Below are 17,877 nucleotides of genomic sequence, written 5' to 3'. Positions count from 1 at the left end.
CCAACTACGAAGTGCCCAGAACCAGGCGCTTGATATAATGCATTTCAAACTCCGCCTCCACTGCGGGCACAGGCTCTGGAGTCTGCACAGCAATCGAGAATCATTTAACCGCAGTCAATACATTTTATGGACATTGGAGCTGACGTGGAATTTAGATTCCCCACTTCTGATGCCTGACTCAAAATCCCTGCTTGAAGAAGATGAGCTAAAAAGCCCCAAACAAGCACTCCAGTATAAATTATAGTGTCCCGGCCCGATTACCCGAAACTATCACGTGACTAACGAGGAACCTGGGAACCGAACAGGTGGACGTTGATTGGACATTCACAACTGCATTCCACTGGCCTCAAACTTCACCAGTTACCATTCGCCTTTATTGCGTTCACCGTCTCCATGCACGTCTACCTTGTCTTACTCAGCACAGTCTGGAGCCTCTAGTTCCATCTACACATAGACCATTATCTTTCTCCCTTTCAATCTTACCTGTATGGTTTTTATTTTATTACTTGATTCTTTTTTGGCTAATTCAGAGGCTCTCTTTCTAGTTGTACGAGAAATAATTCATACCCAAACATGCATATACATATTCTCGGTATGGGCCCAGTGGGCTGTCTTCTGGCCCACCATATCCGCCAAATTCTTCCACGCTCGCATATTATAAGCCTAATTCACAAAACCCATGCTCATCGCTTGGAATACATGAAAAGGGGATCATTAGAAGTGGAGCGGATGGGTGTTGTCTCTCGTACAAATAAATTTCTTCACGAAGACTTCATGGAAAGCCCTAATCTACCGCCTCATCCTGCTGCTTCCCAATATCTCAGCCCTCTTTTGCGCACTCCGATAGAATCTCTTTTCGTCGCGATCAAAGCTCAACATACAGTCAGTGCCATTCAGGCACTTGTACCTAGACTGTCTCCCAGTTCGACCATTGTCTTAATGCAAAACGGAATGGGAATCTATGAACGCTTGGTGCATGAGGTATTCCGCAATCCTGCCCAACGTCCGCATTTTATTTTGGCTTCAAACACCCACGGCGCATTCATGACTGATCCATATCATGTTATTCATGCTGGTGTAGGATCTATCGAGTTTGGTATCCCTCCAGCTCGAGGGAGAAACTATGAAGCAGGCCTCCAGGATACAGAACTTCCCAAAGAAGAACGTAGGCTGCGGCTTTCCGACATCACTCGACCTACTGATCCGGACTTTGAGCAATACAAATCCTTACGAGAAGCTGTTGCTGTCTTGCTTCTCACTAAATCACTGAACGTTTCATGGAGGCCTTTCTCTGAATTGGATCTAGCCATGAAGAGAAAGGTGGTTGTGAATGCGGTTCTTAACCCTCTGACATCAATAATGGGGTGCAAGAATGGTGATCTTTTTGCCCATAAACCAGCTATTGATCTTCTTGAACAAGTATGCAATGAGGCATCGTCAGTTTTCTTGGCTCAACACACGTTGGAGAGTGGTCAGCAAATGCAGGCAGAGGGTATAAACTTCACGGAACATGATATTCCTCCACTATCAAAGTCCTTATCTAGCGAATCTTTGAAGAACGACGTATTGCAAGTGGCAGCCCTTACCCGAGGCAACATTTCATCTATGTTACAAGATATTCGACGTGGGAGAGAGACCGAAATCGAATATATCAACGGTTATTTGGAATCTTTGGGTCGACAATTGGATGTAGAAACACCAACAATTTCGTTGCTTCGAAAACTTGTTGAGCTGAAGCTCGTGTTACCAGAGGAATCAACAATATAAAGCAATTGCGACCCCATCCTCCCTCCGTGATTCAAATTGTTCCAAATTTATTGCATATCGAATGGTGGCTGCACGGACCCTTGGGACTATTCGATTGTCGAAGGCCTCGCTCAAATGGTCACAATTTCCAGATGAACATGCTGGTACACCTGTATCTGTCTACAGGCACAGCCCTGAGTAGAGACCCTGAGATCAAAAGCTGGATTATGTACATGTCGATCAATGTTTCCGCAGACCCATTCTTCCTTTCCCTCGAACATTGTACTGCATCGACGGTGATGTCGACCTCGTCGCTGACCGAGTGTATAGGGTATGCGGATACCAATCCAGACATAGCAGGCGTCGTTTGTTGTATTGTCAGACTTCATTACAATATATGACTAAATCGGGATCTTTACCAGGGCGTGCGGATCAGTTTCTACCTACAAGCCTTTCTACTGGGTAAGCTGTTTCGTATCGATTTTTCTCCAAATTTGTGGTCGTCTCTTTGATTATTTTATGGATGACTAACTGTTATCGGAAATACCAGTTTTGTTGGTTGATAGGTCTTGGGAAGACGCCCCCATTACTCTATGGACATTTATTGCAACAAGCTTTGGCATATCTCTCGCTGCAATCATCCAAAGAGAGCAATTGTCCTTTTTTCAAGCACTTCAACTTTCCAACTTGATATGGTGATCATCCATTGAAAATTTTCATTGATGTTTGTGTAGACTGACAATCTTACTTGAAGGCTTGCAAACTTTGGGATATTTTTCGCCCTTGCAACATACTCGAGACATAAAGCTGAAGCATCTGATCCTGTTCACGAAAGTAGTTCGCATGTTTCTGATTTCAAAGTCAAATATGGAGCTATGGTGCAGACCATATTCTCCATGATTCTCACTTTATACATATGGTGTGATATCTGGCTTGGTAGTCTGGTCCTTGAAGCTCACACTCATGCAAACCGATGTTTAGGATCAGGGCCCCGACATTTGGAAATCAGTCAGAATGTTCTCCATATCTCAAATTTGTGCTCTTCTTGTTTGAAGTGCGGGCTTTAGGAGCTGGTCGCTATATCGGTCTTACAATGTCATCCTTATTGACATTCATATATGTCTGTGTGGCTATTCGCGACATTCAGTCGAGGCGCCAACGATTTGAACTCGGTTCGGCACGTAAACCGCGAATGGAAAAACGGGAATCGCATTCACTATCTGCGCATATCTCTAAGATGTCAACGTCCAGTACGAACCCGAATATGCAAGCGACATACGCCACGTCCGATGGAGTGACACCAACCCGTCATGCATCTTCCGCTTTACGAACACCGCTATCTTCAGCTGTGACCCGTCGCCCCAAACGACGACGTTGGTTTTATGATCTTGATCCTATGTTGGTTGGCATCATGATGTGCCAGGTAATAATTTTCACATATTTTGTCGTCTCCAGCGAAGTGCTTTTGAGGCGTAATCCAAGTACTAGTGATGGCGCGACTCAATGGGGATTTGGCCAGGTTTTGGCTTTGATAGTGGTCACCCCGTCGGCCTTATCTGTTATAGATGCCTTTTCACGACATGGATTCAAACGTTTGTCAAAGCGGAAAAAAAGAGGCCATGAAATCCATCGCAGATCCATAGAAGATGATATCAGGGAAGAAAGCGTGTTGAGTAATTTTTCATGGAAATCCTGATTAACCCCCCAACTCATATCCAATAAAGATGACAATAACAATAAAAAGATAGTGCGAGTTAGCAGTCAAGAATCAGTAGCTGTCCAGTGTCCTTTCATATCAACGCAAGATAGTCCCATAGATCTGATGTTCAGTGGTCATCTGCTCCTACAGAACCCCACTTAACCATTCTTCCTGCTCCTCCTTTCCAGGACTGTACTCTTCGACGAGCCAGTATAGACATTGTTGAACGATCAGTGCCAACAAATCCAAGCCCACCGGCCTGCACGACAGCGTCAATCAGAACAGGGTACCTATATCTTGAATTAACATTGATATTTGACCCCAATTATAATGATCGCTTACCAATCTCCGTAAAGTTCCACAGTTTGTGAGTGATCAAGTCCGTACCATCCCAGCGCTGTGACACCTTCCCACCACGTCGCATTCCTTTCGTCGCTTGTCATCACGACATGCTCGACTGCAATACCCTTTCTATCAAGAATTTCTTGTTTCACTTCTTCAACGCGTCGAGCGATGACTGACAACGGAGCAAAACAGTCGTCGAGAGGAAGATCTCCACAATAAGCAGCAAAATCTCCATGGCGAATGTGTATCGCGATCCACTACAATAGTCTCAGCGCTAAGAACATTGAAGAAATATTGGCGCAATACACACAGGAGGCGTTGTCTCGTTTTCTTGGGTTCCAAATGCTCTTCTCAAATATTGATCTGCAAGTGCCTCTAACTTAGGTGTCCAATGCATGTACTGGCCAACAAATAACCACGCCGGACTGAAATCAAAGTCAAACTCGTAGGGCTGAAGGCTGATCGTCAGTTCCCCTACGACTAGCGTAACAATTCAAGCTCTCACCTGGTGGGCACAGACGTAGTATAAATAATCGTAACAAAGAAGTTGATCGTCTGGTGGTAATTTGAGGCGATGCTGTGGTGACTCGTCAGGCTCTCCTGCGTTGTCAATTCGCGTTTCCGGGAATCCCAATGTTGCCAAAGCCGCAAATGAACTGTGTTGATCGTGTTCATAACGTGGAATCACTTTAATCCAAGTGGGGGCTTTTGTGTACGAAATATCTGATGAATTCCTACGTTATTAATTGATTACATGGGATTTTAATAGAAGTTCTCACCGAGCTTCAGAATATTCGTCAAAACGCTTCCGCGAGCTGATTGTTCACGGTCCTGTACGGCTTGCCACACACTCCAACATCCAATTTCATCAAAATCTCCGCTGCTTTTGTTTTTCACTTGGTACCACTCCAGAACCGGCGAATTGATTGCTTGTGCCAGCCGAGGGACATCGAAAACATCCCCGAAGCTGATCGGGGGTACATGACCTCCTATGTGAGAAGGCGTGAACATGCCGATGATAGGTACGCGTTTCGTCAACAATCCAAGGTATATCAAATTTATCTTGAGTTCCGGCTGTGAATACACATTCCATTGAAGATGTACTAATTACAATACTTACATAGGTCATAACGTCGTTTGCTGGAGATTATCCGTAAATTTTGCTTCTCAACGTTGACAAATAAGACACTCACTCCATCCAGCAGATATCCAAGAAGTGATATATTTGACGTTGGGTTGTAGGTTGTCTGCAATTCAAGTGAGTTGGACGCGTCAATAATGTAGGTTTTGGTCCTACCTCTGAATCTATTGGTTGGGTCACCTTTGACATAATTTTGAAAATGGAATTGGTCAACCTGTGGGGGCTTCACGTTCTCCAGCTGCCAATTTCCAGCATTTTTCCCCAAGTTCGATGACGGGCGAAGACTGCCAACTGTGGAACCCAAAAGACCGACAAAGGATAATCCGATCAGTGCAAGACAGGCGATCCAAAGATACCGGCGTCGAGAAAGAGCAAATGGGTCTCCTCTAAAAGACATCGTATCTTTTTGTCGATTCCTGGGGATGCGAAGAATTCGGTTCCAGAAAGAGATGTCTGTGGCCAGCGCCTGCCTCTAGCAGACGAGCACAGACAAAGGATAGTTGGACCTTACTCGGATATGCAGGAGTTCCCAAGACAAAGAGACAGTGCAGAACGAGACGCTGCAAAGTGACCAGCGGAAGGTGAGAAGTGCGTGGGTAGGGAAGCAGATTGTTATACTTCCAAGTGGGGAGATGCGCACTCGCTCCCGCATCAAAAGCTTTTTGCCTAATCCGGTTCTACATATCGGGATAAGCCTTGGCTAATGTCTCCGATCAGATCTGCGTTTGTCATCATTTATAGCCGGATCAATAATGCAAACCGAACTGGCTTCCGAACTGGCCTGCACGACCCGGTATTATTGGAATCACTCAAACGCGTTCGTTGAGCGTTCCCCGGGCCCTTATAATGTAGTCGCTCCTCTCGGAAAGCCGTCTGCGCTCTTTGGAGAGGAACGCTCGCAATATTCGAAATGGCCCCCTTCGATCCACAGAGGATCCAAGTGGCCGCCGTCGTCGCTTTCTACATGGTCTCGGCTCTCATCGTACGTCCAAAGCTTGAAACTATTCTACTTCATTACAGTAATCCTGACATACCCCGCCTCTTAGATGGTGTTTGTGTATGTCCAAAATTATCCTGTATTATCCCGTCTCAAAACTAACATTTGGATGTGAAAGTAACAAGGCCGTACTCAATAACTCGCCGGATCTTCCTCTTCTTTTCCTTCTCTTCCAGCTCCTGATCGCAGTCGTGCTGTTGCACACTTCAGCTGCTGTCTATGATAAAATCAAAATCCCACGTTTTGAAGTACAGATCGCCAAAAAGCTCGTTCCTGTTGTATCCGTTAACATAATCGGTCTCGTCTTCAATACCCTTTGTTTGCGGGATGTTGAGGCTTCATTTTTCCAGGTGATACACTAACAGATTTCTTTAATATAACAATGTCCTAATAGATCATATTACTACACAGATTGCGAGAGGCCTTGTATTGCCGCTCACAATTGTGGTTTCCTCTTTGCACACGCGATCCAAACCATCGGGGATGGTCCTTCTAGCCGCAGTCATCGTCACCACGGGTTTTATGATTGGGGTCGCCCCTTCGTCGTCACTTCCTCTATCTGCCATACCTTCCAATATTTCTCTTTTCTATGGCGTTCTGTCTTCGCTCTTCATCGCCTTCCACGCTGTGTTGATCAAGAAGTCACTCCCATACTGCAACAACTCGACGATTGAACTTGCCTGGTGGACAAACGTCGGCTCCGCCATCATGATTCTTCCCTTCGTCTTTCTTCAGGGAGAACCATCCACATTTTACGCCCTTTTGAAAGGTGATACATGGAATTGGAGGGTGTTCTTCACGGGGAGTCTTGTCACAGGATTCTTCGGGTTCTTGCTTTGTGTCGCGGGGCTCCTGAGCATCAAAGTTACTAGTCCTATAACACACATGTTTTCCAGCGTAAGTCCGCTCTTCTATCTACACTGTCTAGTACAAATTTACCCTGTGAGATGAACAGGCTGCGCGATCGGTTCTTCAAACAACACTGGGCGTTTGGATTTTTAATGATATTCTGACAACGTAAGGTTTTTTCCTAAAACACTTTACCTGGTGTTCATACTTGGTGTCTGTAGTAACAGAGCCTTGTCCATCTCAATAATCCTCGGAGGAACGATGTGAGTACCGTATACAGACTTATTTGATGACATATTCTGAAGCTCGGAAAGGTTATATACATGGATCAAATCAGCTGAGACACCCAGCCATGCCAGAAATTTGTCCCAAAGGACAGATATCGAGAAGAACGTTGAGCTTGAAAAACGTATTCAGGAAAAGAGTTAAGCCACCTGGTAGTAGGGCCGGACACCATGTACCATCAACTGCACATGCCATATATTGTTACTAAATGAGATGCTTACTCCCACTAGCATACTAGAGCTGCTACCCTGTGTATGTTCATACGGCGAATAACAAAAATATCCCACTACCCCCGAGGCGAAGGGCTCTTTCACTGAGGCTGTTGTCCTTAATAATAATAATATAGATACGTAACACCGCAAAACTATACATATCGCAGTATCCCCGAATCCATTCAGAATACCGAGTTGTTTTTTCTACAAAACAACAACTCGACTGAGATTAAATCATTACAGCATTGTCTGTGTAGTGGACTTAATGAACAGAATATGTATATTTGACGGAACTGAAGCCTTACCAAAGCCGGACACTACGTGTTATTACAATATGTGACGAGGAACTCCCAGTGAGATGCCTGTCAGATTCCATGCAGCACACCATGTTCGAAAAAGCCAAAGCAAGCAGTGTAGGCGTCACCTGATGGGCTGGTCGTAAGTCTGCTGATTTTGTCCCTTTCTTGTGTGCCTTTACATAAACGCGATATTGATCAACACTTAGGTACAATTAGGTACCCGAGCTTGTAGAAGTTTTGATTCAAAAGAGTATTGTTCAACGGATGATGATGACCGCGTCCATAGAGATACGTAACACGCCCTTACCACTGCCTGGTCAAATGAAGCGAAAAAGAAACATGTGCGAGGAAGGGCAACGGGGTAAGCGTAAGTGCGCAGACAGAGCCGATATCCTTTGGAAAATGCCCTCCAATAAACGAAGCTGATCAAATCGATTGTAGCATGATTTCGCGGCTTCCCTTGTGGTCAGCAAGTTTCCGTGCTCTAGGCGTTGAGGGTTGTAGTTGGTAAACATCTTTATCGCCTCACTATCCATCATGTTTTGGTGCAAGAGTGCACCGTCGCCGTTCTTCCGCCATTGACAATGACGAACCGAGCTGTCTGGCTTGACGGCAGCTGAACGGCAGGAAGGATGAGTGGCGATCGGGGCGTGCGGCTGATCCGATTTGGCCAGAAGATTACCTTTAAGGGGGAAAGAAAACAAGCCAGCTCACTTCGAAATCATTATGTACACTCCTTCCGAGACACAAGCGGTTTGTTGCCTCAATAAACTAAGATGCAGACAATATCGAATCCGAGCATTCTCAAATGCATCTCTTGGGCCATGTGTCCTGAAGCCTTTGCAAATCTTGATATCTCCATATCCTCCGATTTCGGACACACCCCACATTTGTCGTCCATATATTAGATAGAGGTCTTTACTGCTACTCGCGTCTCCCTACCGATAGACTGTCGCTCCTGGCAAAGCAAACCCGCAATTTGGAATGGCATCATCTCCCGAAATTCTCCAGCCAGGACACCATGATAGCTTGAGGGCCGAAAAATGGGACTCTAATTTGGTCGAGCCTCGCAAAGATCTTCCATCCACTGTCAACTACGGAGCGAAAGCTATATCTAATCAGACCATCTCCCATGTTGAACGCAAACTGGGTGAAACTGAAGTATCTTACTTTTTGCCCTCCCGAGAGAGTGGCGTCAATGATATGTAAGAGTCCTATTCCATGCTCGTTGATGATTGCAGTGGACTAAATCTCCTATCTAGGTACCTCCATCTTGGTTGTCGGGCACCGTCCTATATGGTCGACAGAAGACGTGTCGGCGTTGTCTGGGCTATCATGCGGGTTAGGCATCCCCTTCTAGCATCAAAGGTCAAGATGAACGATTACGAGGATATTGTATTCTCGTGAGCTTTGACGTCGACTGTCCTCTCAAGACGCAATCTAACTTAACGCTGCAGTTATGACTTTCCTCAATCTACAAACCAAGCCCTCGTAGATGCGAACCAGGCACTTGAATACAGGACTCAGTCGAAGGACGGTATGTTGTAAAAATGTACAAGTTTGTATTTGTTCTAATCCGTCAAAAATATAGATCTCATTGACGCGTACTTGAACGGCCCACGTACATTATCAGACAGTCGTTTATCATACTTGATTGTTTCAAGTGACGATCCCACAGAAGAGATAAAAAAGAGTTACGATTTCTTAATTTGCGCAACTCATTTCTTGGGAGATGGAATGGCTCTGCATCAATTCGCCAATGATTTCTTCTTACTTCTGGGAAGCTCTCTGGATCTTGTCGACTTGAACAAAAAACTCTTCTCCGAATGGTCAGAAAGGTATTCGAAGGGTCACGGCAAAGTATCTACGGTGACGTTTGTTCGATTCTTCAGCTAATCTCAGATTAAGCAGGGCCATACTCTTCCTTCGTCAATGGAGGACAGATTGACCTTACCGTCGAAAGGCTTTGCGCGTGCAGCTTCCCGCGTAGACTTTGAGAAGAATCAACAAAAGCTTATAGTAAGGCAAGACTTTTAATAGTGCTTTTCTTTGCTCATTTGATTGGCGTCTTTAAGGGAGGACACACATTTCCGCGACAATCAAAGGGACGAGTGCACACTGTCGTTCCGACAGTTTCGATTGGCAGTGAAACCACTAAAAAGATTCTAGCAAATTGTAAACGGCGTGGTGTGACTATATCGAGCGCTCTATTTGCTATCTGCAACGTGGCCTGGCACAGGACTAATTCGTCGAATTTGGAACTGCCGATGTAAGCCAAGTGCATTATCTGTCAAAATCGTTCTGATATTTTAATTGGCAGGATGATGTATTCAGCCCTCAACATGCGTCCAAACTTAATGGCAGACAAACGTCTAAACGACTCGTATTGGTTCCTCGCCATTGGCTACTTCAATGTAGTTTTGCCGACTTTCTTTCCCCGTGAGGGTAACTTGGAGGGAACCTTTTGGTTTCGTGCACGTTCAGCGAAAATCCAAAGTATCAAAGCGGCCAAAAGTCCTTTGAACATCTCTCGGTGCTATCAGATGGCAAAAGAACGAGGTCGACGGGCGCGTATCTGGGCCAAAGAGGACGACGATAAATTAAATGGAAGATACATCAGACCCCCACCTGCCCCTTCGAGTGCTTCACCTACTTCTTGCAAGCCCAACGTGCCATCAAATGCTCTGATAGGGTTATCTCTTCTTGGGAACCTGGATGGCACGTACAAGCATGCAGCGTATCCTGAAATCAAACTTCATACCCTAACAACAGGCTCGCGCCAACGTTCTGGTGGAATGCTTTTATTTGGTTATACGTTCGTAGAGAAGTTGTGGGTGAGTTTGGGTTATGACGAAAATGGGTTTGAGGAGGATACCGTGAAGCGATTCTGGAAGAATGTGCTCGAATCCATTGACGAGTTTCTTTTGCGGTAGTATTGTATCTACCTAACATATGACTTTACGCTTTACTTTATCCAACTCATGGGTGGGATATTGGTGGCTTTAAAGTTCAAATGGAACTGATAGAATAAGAATATTTGCAGCGGCAATGCAATGGTGGTAAAGTACAGTGATCTCTGAAAAATAAATCTACATCCAAGATAGGTCGTGTCGTGTGAGGTTTTGTACCCATCATGAGGGCCTGCGATTGTTTCGCAACTGGGGCATATTGGTGCTATGTGATGACCAGTTTAGAAATCGAGGGACCGACTACAAGAAAAGAAGAGCACGTACTTCAATGGCTTTCGGTATGATTGCCAGGCAAGGCCGCCGAGAAAGGCTTCGATGCTACCCCAAAGAAGAAGTGTCTAAAAGTATAATCAGTTTATCGGTAAGATGCTTTAAGCAAAGTGATCCACACACCTTTCTGCGGGCAAGGATGAGATTGTACATGTCGAAACAATTATTGGGTGATTGGATTGCGCAGGCGACAAACTTTTGTGTTTGAGTATGCGAGTAGACTCGATAAAGTGTGGGGGACTTGGAATGATGTTGCATGAGGTCGACAGACGATTTTATACCCGTCCAATGCATGAGGGGTGAAGAAACTAGATCCTCATCGCAGACCTGTCTGACAGCGCCCTAGACCATTCCAATGTGTCATATTCCGATGTTTGTTGTCACATAATGTGCTTGATATCATAAGATATGTTGGACATAACACTACACATAGGTCGAGTACAATCGCGAACATCTCTTCATTGCCATAACGGTGAGCGTGGCAATGGCGAGACGAGCCGAGACGCGTGGCGACACAAAGCCAAACAAGGCGCACAGCAAATAGGGGTTCCGTTTCAAGTTCTATTTCGGGGTGATCTGACACTCTAGACTTTTCATAATGAAAAAAAGACCTTGCGCCGTGTCCAATCCACCTCATTACAATCTATTGCAACCACAAGGTGTCATTTTCAAGTTTCTGGCGGGTCATAAGTCAATGAAATCACAATAAGAGCATGGCCCTACAAGAGGTGTGGTGCTAAATATCTGGAAGCTCTCTTTGGATTAACCGTGTCCAAGTGCTTTCTTTCCACCAATCCTCCATGCTATCGATTCGATCCCATAATGTTTCTTCATCGACTCCATAGATCTCGTACTTTCCACCGATCAGTGACCGCCCTTCTCGCTTGGCCACCTCAATTGCAGCTTTATTTTCACCCCTGTTCAGTTGTTCTGTTAGTTTGATCCTAATAAACCACGCAAAATATCACACTTGAGTAGCTCCAGTAATTCTTTCTTGTCCGGGAAAAACAAGCGCGGTTCCAAAACAGCGAGAATTCCTAGGCATGCCCTATAGAGGAAGGAATCTCCCTCGAGCATCAACACATCCCAAATACGAGCACATGCTTCAAATGGCAAGTGGTCCAGAAACAGTGATATCACCCAGTCTGGCAAATAGGCACCGGGTGATACCTGGTGTTGCTTGAAGTTAAAGTAAACTTGAAGGTAATCACCGTAATTGTTCAGAATAGATATAAATGGCTATAATACCCAAACTCACTCTTCGGCATCCCGTCAGCGAGCAATGTGTCAAAGATTCTTGGAGAAGAGTGAGCTTTGGGCTCGACGTAGGATCCATCTCTGTATTTACCTATAGTATGCTTCCACCTACAGTAACATCGAGTTGGCAGTCAGTAAATAATCTTTAAATGACTAAATATAACCAACATCGTCCTTAGATCGCTCGCCACCAAAAAAGCTTCGCATACAATGCCGTTCTAAAAGATTGCGCATTACAATAAAAGCTTGCTGAGAGGGCATGTTGATCAACAGCATTGCGGCAATCTTCGCAGCGCCGAATGTGTATCCCAGACCCTCGTCGCTACGCGACACAACCCATGCATAGAGCATGTCTTTTAGGTCGGGATACATAGGACCAGTTTCTTTATTGAAGATATGCACCGCAGGAAGGGTGGTCGATATATCTTCTTCAATCATACCAAGTGTAGCCTGAGGGAATACACCGGACGTTAGCGCGCGCTTAGCTCGGGACAAGCAGGTGCGGTAATGATCTAGGTGCCATATTTCCAAAGGATAACCAATTCGTCAGAAGCAGGTTTGATATCAATGAGTAAATGACACATCCGTCTGTCAACTGAGGGGTACCTTTGCTCAAAGCTAACTCGTTACCCACCGCCTTTTCCCATAAGGGTGCTCGTAGTTTCGTTGGAATACCTTGCCACCATAGTTTGCGTAAACGGGCGTTTTTGTGCACTACCCTCCAGTCTGGAAGAATTTCATGCTCCCAGATGTGTAGGTTTTCTTCGATAGCCTTCTCACGAGCCAGTCGACGTTCTTGAAAGGCCTTACGACGTTTCTCGGCTAGATATGGGTCTTGACGTTATGGTAAAAGCGATAAGATAAAGTATTACGCACCTTTCAAACGACTCTGTTTCATCATTTCTTGCCAGTCTGCAAGGTGTTTTGCATCTTCACTCTTAGGTTTTGGTGGTAGGAAGACGGGCCTAGTTTTGCTACGAACTTTCTCAAATACACTTGGACCAAGAGATCGGCGAGCTTTAGGATTTCGAGGGGCTTCAGTCAGAAGTTCATTACTATGTGGTACTGCAGCAGATGCCGGTGGTATCGGGGGAAGAGAGGAGAAAGAGCTAGCCGAATGTGATGTGGATAGTGAAGCCGATGTGGGAGGTGAATCTTCTGACAAATGCAATCTAGGTAAAGGCGCACTCGTGGGGGGTGTAAGTCTAGATGGATACGGTTCTGATATATTTCTATCATGCTGCGGGGGTGTTTGGGGAGGTGTAGTTGGAGGTGTATCTTGTGGCGGCGGATGGGTAGGTGTGTCGAGAGAATCATAGTGCTCGTCAGATATTTGATGACCATTAGACGGAGATTCATCACCGGAATTAGAAAGACTTTGGGGTGGGTGCTCATCAGAAGGCGTGGTTAGGGATATTCGAGAGAAATGGGCAGACAGTGAGGACTCGAGAGGATGGCCGTCTGGAGGGGTGTCTGAGTCGATATTGAGGGTCGACACAGATGCATTCTGATCGCTAGAGGATTCAGCAGCGGATGCTACGCTTTCGTGTTCTCCCCAGGTCTCCTCCATCTCTGGAATATGCCTGGCCATCTCTTCCCGGATGGCATCTGGGGAAAACACATAAGGCAAGGGGACGGTCAAGTCATCGTCCTTGTCGTCGAAGACATCGTCGTCGTCATCATTAAAGTGTGGGAGGTTGAGGGGAGTAGGAAGGTGAGAGAGAGCAGGGCCAGCCGGGGAAGTCATGGATGTTATGGATAGAGTCGAGTAACAGTTATTATAGCGCAGTCCATCTCAGTCCGAGTCGGTAGCTATGCCGCTCACTGTACTGCCGTGACATGCTAAGGACCTCCGTGACCGACGTGTTTCCCAAGCCAACCCTGTCACACTCGCCTCATTCACCATGATCGCCGAGGTCCTCCTCGTCCTCGCAGGTCATTCCTCTTCCCTGTTTCCCACTGGCTACACCCTCAATCCCGCTATCGCCCCCCTACTGCATCCTGGAGAGCAGCAAACCCTAGAGGCACTCGGTCTGATCGCCTATCGGTACCGTAAAATCAAATCAGCATGCGTCAATCTGTCGCGCTCACCGTCGCGCTATATCTGCGCGCTTTGCGCGACATTGAGCCATATTCTCAAGGAGGATTACGAATCATTGGTCATTGAAACAGAAACCAAGGTTCTAAGACGCGATTCTGCTCTTGTTGCAAATGGTGCATTTGTTCCTCTCTCAGCCTTGCGTTCTATATTCTCAGAATGGGACGCGCCTCTGGCTGCCCTTGTAACTCTCGTTAACGATGTCGAAACTGAGAAAGACTGGAAACCAGGTCCATTGATTGATCTACTTGTCGCTCGGTCGAAGACGGGCGTGCATCGAATCGCCAGCATACTGGAACGAATATCTGTTGCCGTTCAACGAGTGTGGCGAACGCAGCTAACCGCATTTCTGGTACATGGATCACTGTCACCGGTGGATCCGCTTGCTGGGAAAGATCTTACGCTCGTGACAGGATCAATACCATCGTGCGTATCACCTCAGTCGTACGACTCAATCGCCTACGTGGGTCGTGCGATTGCAACAGTCAAAGCGGTGAAATGGCAAAAACAACCTCCCAGAAACCTTGCAGTAGAGCATACTGCTTTGTTGGAGGGGGTTCTTCCTGAGGATCAACATGCATTTGATCTCGTCATCTCGCAGATACGGACTGATGTGGGCGAATGGCTCTGGGTCAACGTCCTGACGAAGAAGGATGTCGACGATGCAGTGGATTCATTGTGAGCACGAGCATTCGATAATATCGCGTTATTTCTTACGCAAATACTATCCAGAGCAAACTATTTTCTTATTCGTAACGGGGAATTCAGCTTATCACTCATCCGTGAATTCGAGCGTTTGATCATGTCGCGTCTTACCTCTCGCTCAGGATCGGCTTCCATGATTCGGGAACAGGACCTTAATCTTGCCATACTGCGTGCATCTCTAGGTACCACAGCTCAGCATGATCCATACTTAACTCGCTTACGCTTCATACTTCCTGCCGGGCCTTTGCGCCCCCTTCTTCCTTCATTGACCAATGACCCTGCTCCACCGACACAACCTGTTGCTCAGGCCAGCGGTTCTCTTTTTGATAACCATCTTCTCGGCACCACATTGTTACTTTCATACAACATATCATGGCCTCTGGATCTCTTTCTCGATCGGGCTGATTTAACAGTCTATTCGACGCTATTTTCTTTTCTTTCTGCGCTGCGCAAAACACACACAAGAGTCCACACATGTTGGAGCTCGCTTTCTAATGCCCAACGTGCCCGACGGCGGTGGACGGGCTTGAGTGAAGGTGGCACTGCCGAAGATCACCAGTCAAGAGTTCAGATGCTGAGGTGTGGGTGGGGGGTGGTGAGAGATATGAGCTGGTTTTTGGATACTCTTCTAGGATACGTTATGATGGATGTCATTGACGTGGAATTTCGCAAACTGAAGGAACTACTGGACAAGCGAAGACAGGAGGCGCAGAATGTAAAGACGGCAGATGCCCACATATCCCAACAATCCGCCTCATCTCGTTTGGATTTTAATACCCTCCGGATAATACATACCAGCTATCTTACACGTTTGCTGGACGGTTGCTTGTTAACCAACACCAACATTACGGCCATCATGCGACAGATTTTGGACGTGTGTGAGCGCTTTGTCGCTCTTGTAGAGCGCTGGGGCGGAGATGTTTTGCCAGCGCTGCTATTTGAAGGCAGTCTTAGAGGCGACAGTGATGATGAGGTGGGAGCCCTAGTCAAGGAACGTTGGTCGGTTGTCTCGGAGATCGATGAGGTTTGTTCACAATTTTTTTTTGCAAATCATTCAGGGATGACTGCTTACCTCCTGAACAGACATTACGCGGATTGTTGGAGTCATTTTACGAAACGCTGACTTGGTCAATGTCGCAACAACAATTTTCGACTGCAGCTGACGCCTCAAAGTCGGGCATCATTGGGGCTAGCATGGTGAACCAGACGACGCACAATTTATCTAGAAAAATCTCGGACGGAGACACGGATCACAGTCGGCGGCACGTTGAAAGGCTGCTGTTGCGATTAGATTTCAACGGAGAACTCTCCAAGCTGCGCAAAAGCCGGGGCAGAGAGGCCAACATACTGGCTGAGGGTGGACTTGCTTGACAGTCTGTGTAAAATAGCATGTATTTTTTGTATGTAAATGTCGACGCGTCGCGCCCCTGTCAAGTTAACTATTCCTGATGTGGTAATTTAGTGGAAAAGGATGTGATAATTCCGGCAAAAGTATTGTGGAAAGCCGATCCTGTTTCTTCCGCACCTTAGACTCGTTCGTGAAATTGGATTGAAATAGGGGGCAAAGGAAGTATATATGAATGTATTTAGAGGCTTGTGGAGGCCGCTCGTCCACGCGGTTGAACCCAAGGTTTGTGGGAAATAAATGCAGAGTATGGTGCAATAATGACTTGACGAAAACACAGAGTATACCAATCTACCGCCCTATGACCTTTGGGCCAAACACAGTACAGCGTCTTAACCAACAACTCAGATTCGTTTCCTCTTCGAATCCATCCACCATGTCTTCCGGTATTTCCCTTCCTTTTCTTATTCTGCCTTGAGCTGACGCTTCATACAGCGTACACTCCTCGTCTCATCGGCGCTGCCAATACCCTTGGTGAGCATCTTTGCTCTCCGTCGTAGCTGACTAGATCTGATCAAATCGATAGAGCATCGCGTCTTCATCGAGCAGAATGGCTCCGTCGTCTCAAGCTTCCACGACATACCTCTCTTCGCCGACCAGAGCAATGGCATCCTCAACATGATCGTCGAGGTCCCCCGCTGGACCAACGCAAAAATGGAAATCTCCAAGGAGGAGCCCTTCAATCCCATCAAGCAGGATATTAAGCGTGGCAAGCTTCGCTACGTGAGGAACTGTTTCCCTCACCACGGCTACATCTGGAACTACGGCGCCTTCCCCCAGGTATGTGTACAAATCGCGATCGGTTTCGGCCGTCATTAGCGCTTATCGCCTCAAATCTGTTCCTTTGTAGACCTGGGAGGACCCCTCTCAACAGCACGCCGAGACCAAGGCCAAGGGTGACAATGATCCCCTTGATGTCTGCGAGATCGGCGAGCAGGTCGGTTACGTCGGCCAGGTCAAGCAGGTCAAGGTCCTCGGCATCATGGCTCTCCTCGACGAAGGTGAGACTGACTGGAAGGTCATCGTCGTCGACGTGCTCGACCCCTTGGCTTCCAAGCTAAACGACATCGAGGATGTCGAAAGGCATCTGCCTGGCCTCATCCGAGCCACTAACGAATGGTTCAGGTAGGACGTTTTGACCATGAATTTTACAAGTGTTTAAATTTTTCTTTATGTAGGATCTACAAAATTCCCGATGGAAAGCCTGAAAACATTTTCGCCTTTTCCGGCGAGGCCAAAAATAAAAAGTACGCCACCGAGATCATTCACGAGTGCCACGAAGCCTGGCGCCGTTTGATCACTGGTGAATCTCCGGCCAAAACCCCGTCCTACGATCTTTCTATGTAAGTGTCGTTTTCTTGCGCCTGCTGGAGCTGCTGATCTATAACGTATATTCGATATAGCCGTAATATTACCATCGAAAATTCGCCTGGCTTTGTCCGCAGGGACGACCCTTCCTACACCAGCCTCCCCCCTGCTTCAGGAAGGCCTGCTGCCCCCATCGATCCTTCTGGTATGACTTGTTTTCCTGAACACCGCAATCATGCTAACACAGAGTATAGTGTCCAAATGGTTCTACATTTCCTCTGCCCAAGTCTAA

At 46.5% G+C, this 17,877-nt stretch overlaps 7 protein-coding genes across 7 annotated transcripts; 5 read left to right on the top strand and 2 right to left on the bottom strand.

The window, feature by feature from the left end:
* Positions 1 to 573: 573 nt before the first annotated feature.
* Positions 574 to 1,767, top strand: JR316_0000553 (putative 2-dehydropantoate 2-reductase; the record flags this gene model as incomplete). The annotated part of the gene is made up of 1 exon (XM_047886367.1): positions 574 to 1,767. The coding sequence occupies one exon, from the start codon at positions 574 to 576 to the stop codon at positions 1,765 to 1,767; it is 1,194 nt and encodes a 397-aa protein (XP_047754113.1).
* Positions 1,768 to 3,572: 1,805 nt separating this feature from the next.
* On the bottom strand, positions 3,573 to 4,919 carry JR316_0000552 (uncharacterized protein; the record flags this gene model as incomplete). Its single annotated transcript, XM_047886366.1, has 6 exons — positions 3,573 to 3,735; positions 3,788 to 4,047; positions 4,101 to 4,241; positions 4,296 to 4,513; positions 4,570 to 4,852; positions 4,911 to 4,919. The coding sequence occupies 6 exons, from the start codon at positions 4,917 to 4,919 to the stop codon at positions 3,573 to 3,575; spliced, it is 1,074 nt and encodes a 357-aa protein (XP_047754112.1).
* Positions 4,920 to 5,841: 922 nt separating this feature from the next.
* On the top strand, positions 5,842 to 6,874 carry JR316_0000551 (GDP-fucose transporter 1; the record flags this gene model as incomplete). The annotated part of the gene is made up of 5 exons (XM_047886365.1): positions 5,842 to 5,913; positions 5,978 to 5,988; positions 6,047 to 6,278; positions 6,340 to 6,825; positions 6,857 to 6,874. 5 exons carry the CDS (start codon positions 5,842 to 5,844, stop codon positions 6,872 to 6,874), a joined length of 819 nt encoding a protein of 272 aa, XP_047754111.1.
* A 1,683-nt stretch (positions 6,875 to 8,557) lies between these two features.
* On the top strand, positions 8,558 to 10,506 carry JR316_0000550 (uncharacterized protein; the record flags this gene model as incomplete). The annotated part of the gene is made up of 7 exons (XM_047886364.1): positions 8,558 to 8,778; positions 8,836 to 8,976; positions 9,031 to 9,110; positions 9,165 to 9,433; positions 9,485 to 9,592; positions 9,649 to 9,842; positions 9,894 to 10,506. 7 exons carry the CDS (start codon positions 8,558 to 8,560, stop codon positions 10,504 to 10,506), a joined length of 1,626 nt encoding a protein of 541 aa, XP_047754110.1.
* Positions 10,507 to 11,548: 1,042 nt separating this feature from the next.
* On the bottom strand, positions 11,549 to 13,816 carry JR316_0000549 (TBC1 domain family member 12; the record flags this gene model as incomplete). The annotated part of the gene is made up of 7 exons (XM_047886363.1): positions 11,549 to 11,729; positions 11,783 to 12,008; positions 12,071 to 12,108; positions 12,161 to 12,177; positions 12,238 to 12,581; positions 12,676 to 12,891; positions 12,946 to 13,816. 7 exons carry the CDS (start codon positions 13,814 to 13,816, stop codon positions 11,549 to 11,551), a joined length of 1,893 nt encoding a protein of 630 aa, XP_047754109.1.
* Positions 13,817 to 13,973: 157 nt separating this feature from the next.
* On the top strand, positions 13,974 to 16,243 carry JR316_0000548 (Gamma-tubulin complex component 4-like protein; the record flags this gene model as incomplete). The annotated part of the gene is made up of 3 exons (XM_047886362.1): positions 13,974 to 14,845; positions 14,900 to 15,896; positions 15,956 to 16,243. The coding sequence occupies 3 exons, from the start codon at positions 13,974 to 13,976 to the stop codon at positions 16,241 to 16,243; spliced, it is 2,157 nt and encodes a 718-aa protein (XP_047754108.1).
* A 335-nt stretch (positions 16,244 to 16,578) lies between these two features.
* On the top strand, positions 16,579 to 17,877 carry JR316_0000547 (Inorganic pyrophosphatase; the record flags this gene model as incomplete). Its single annotated transcript, XM_047886361.1, has 7 exons — positions 16,579 to 16,663; positions 16,713 to 16,751; positions 16,804 to 17,057; positions 17,128 to 17,402; positions 17,456 to 17,620; positions 17,681 to 17,790; positions 17,840 to 17,877. 7 exons carry the CDS (start codon positions 16,579 to 16,581, stop codon positions 17,875 to 17,877), a joined length of 966 nt encoding a protein of 321 aa, XP_047754107.1.

The sequence above is a fragment of the Psilocybe cubensis genome, chromosome 1 (assembly GCF_017499595.1).
Source record: "Psilocybe cubensis strain MGC-MH-2018 chromosome 1, whole genome shotgun sequence".
NCBI lineage: Eukaryota > Fungi > Basidiomycota > Agaricomycetes > Agaricales > Agrocybaceae > Psilocybe > Psilocybe cubensis.
This window is presented reverse-complemented; position numbering and strand designations above follow the sequence as displayed.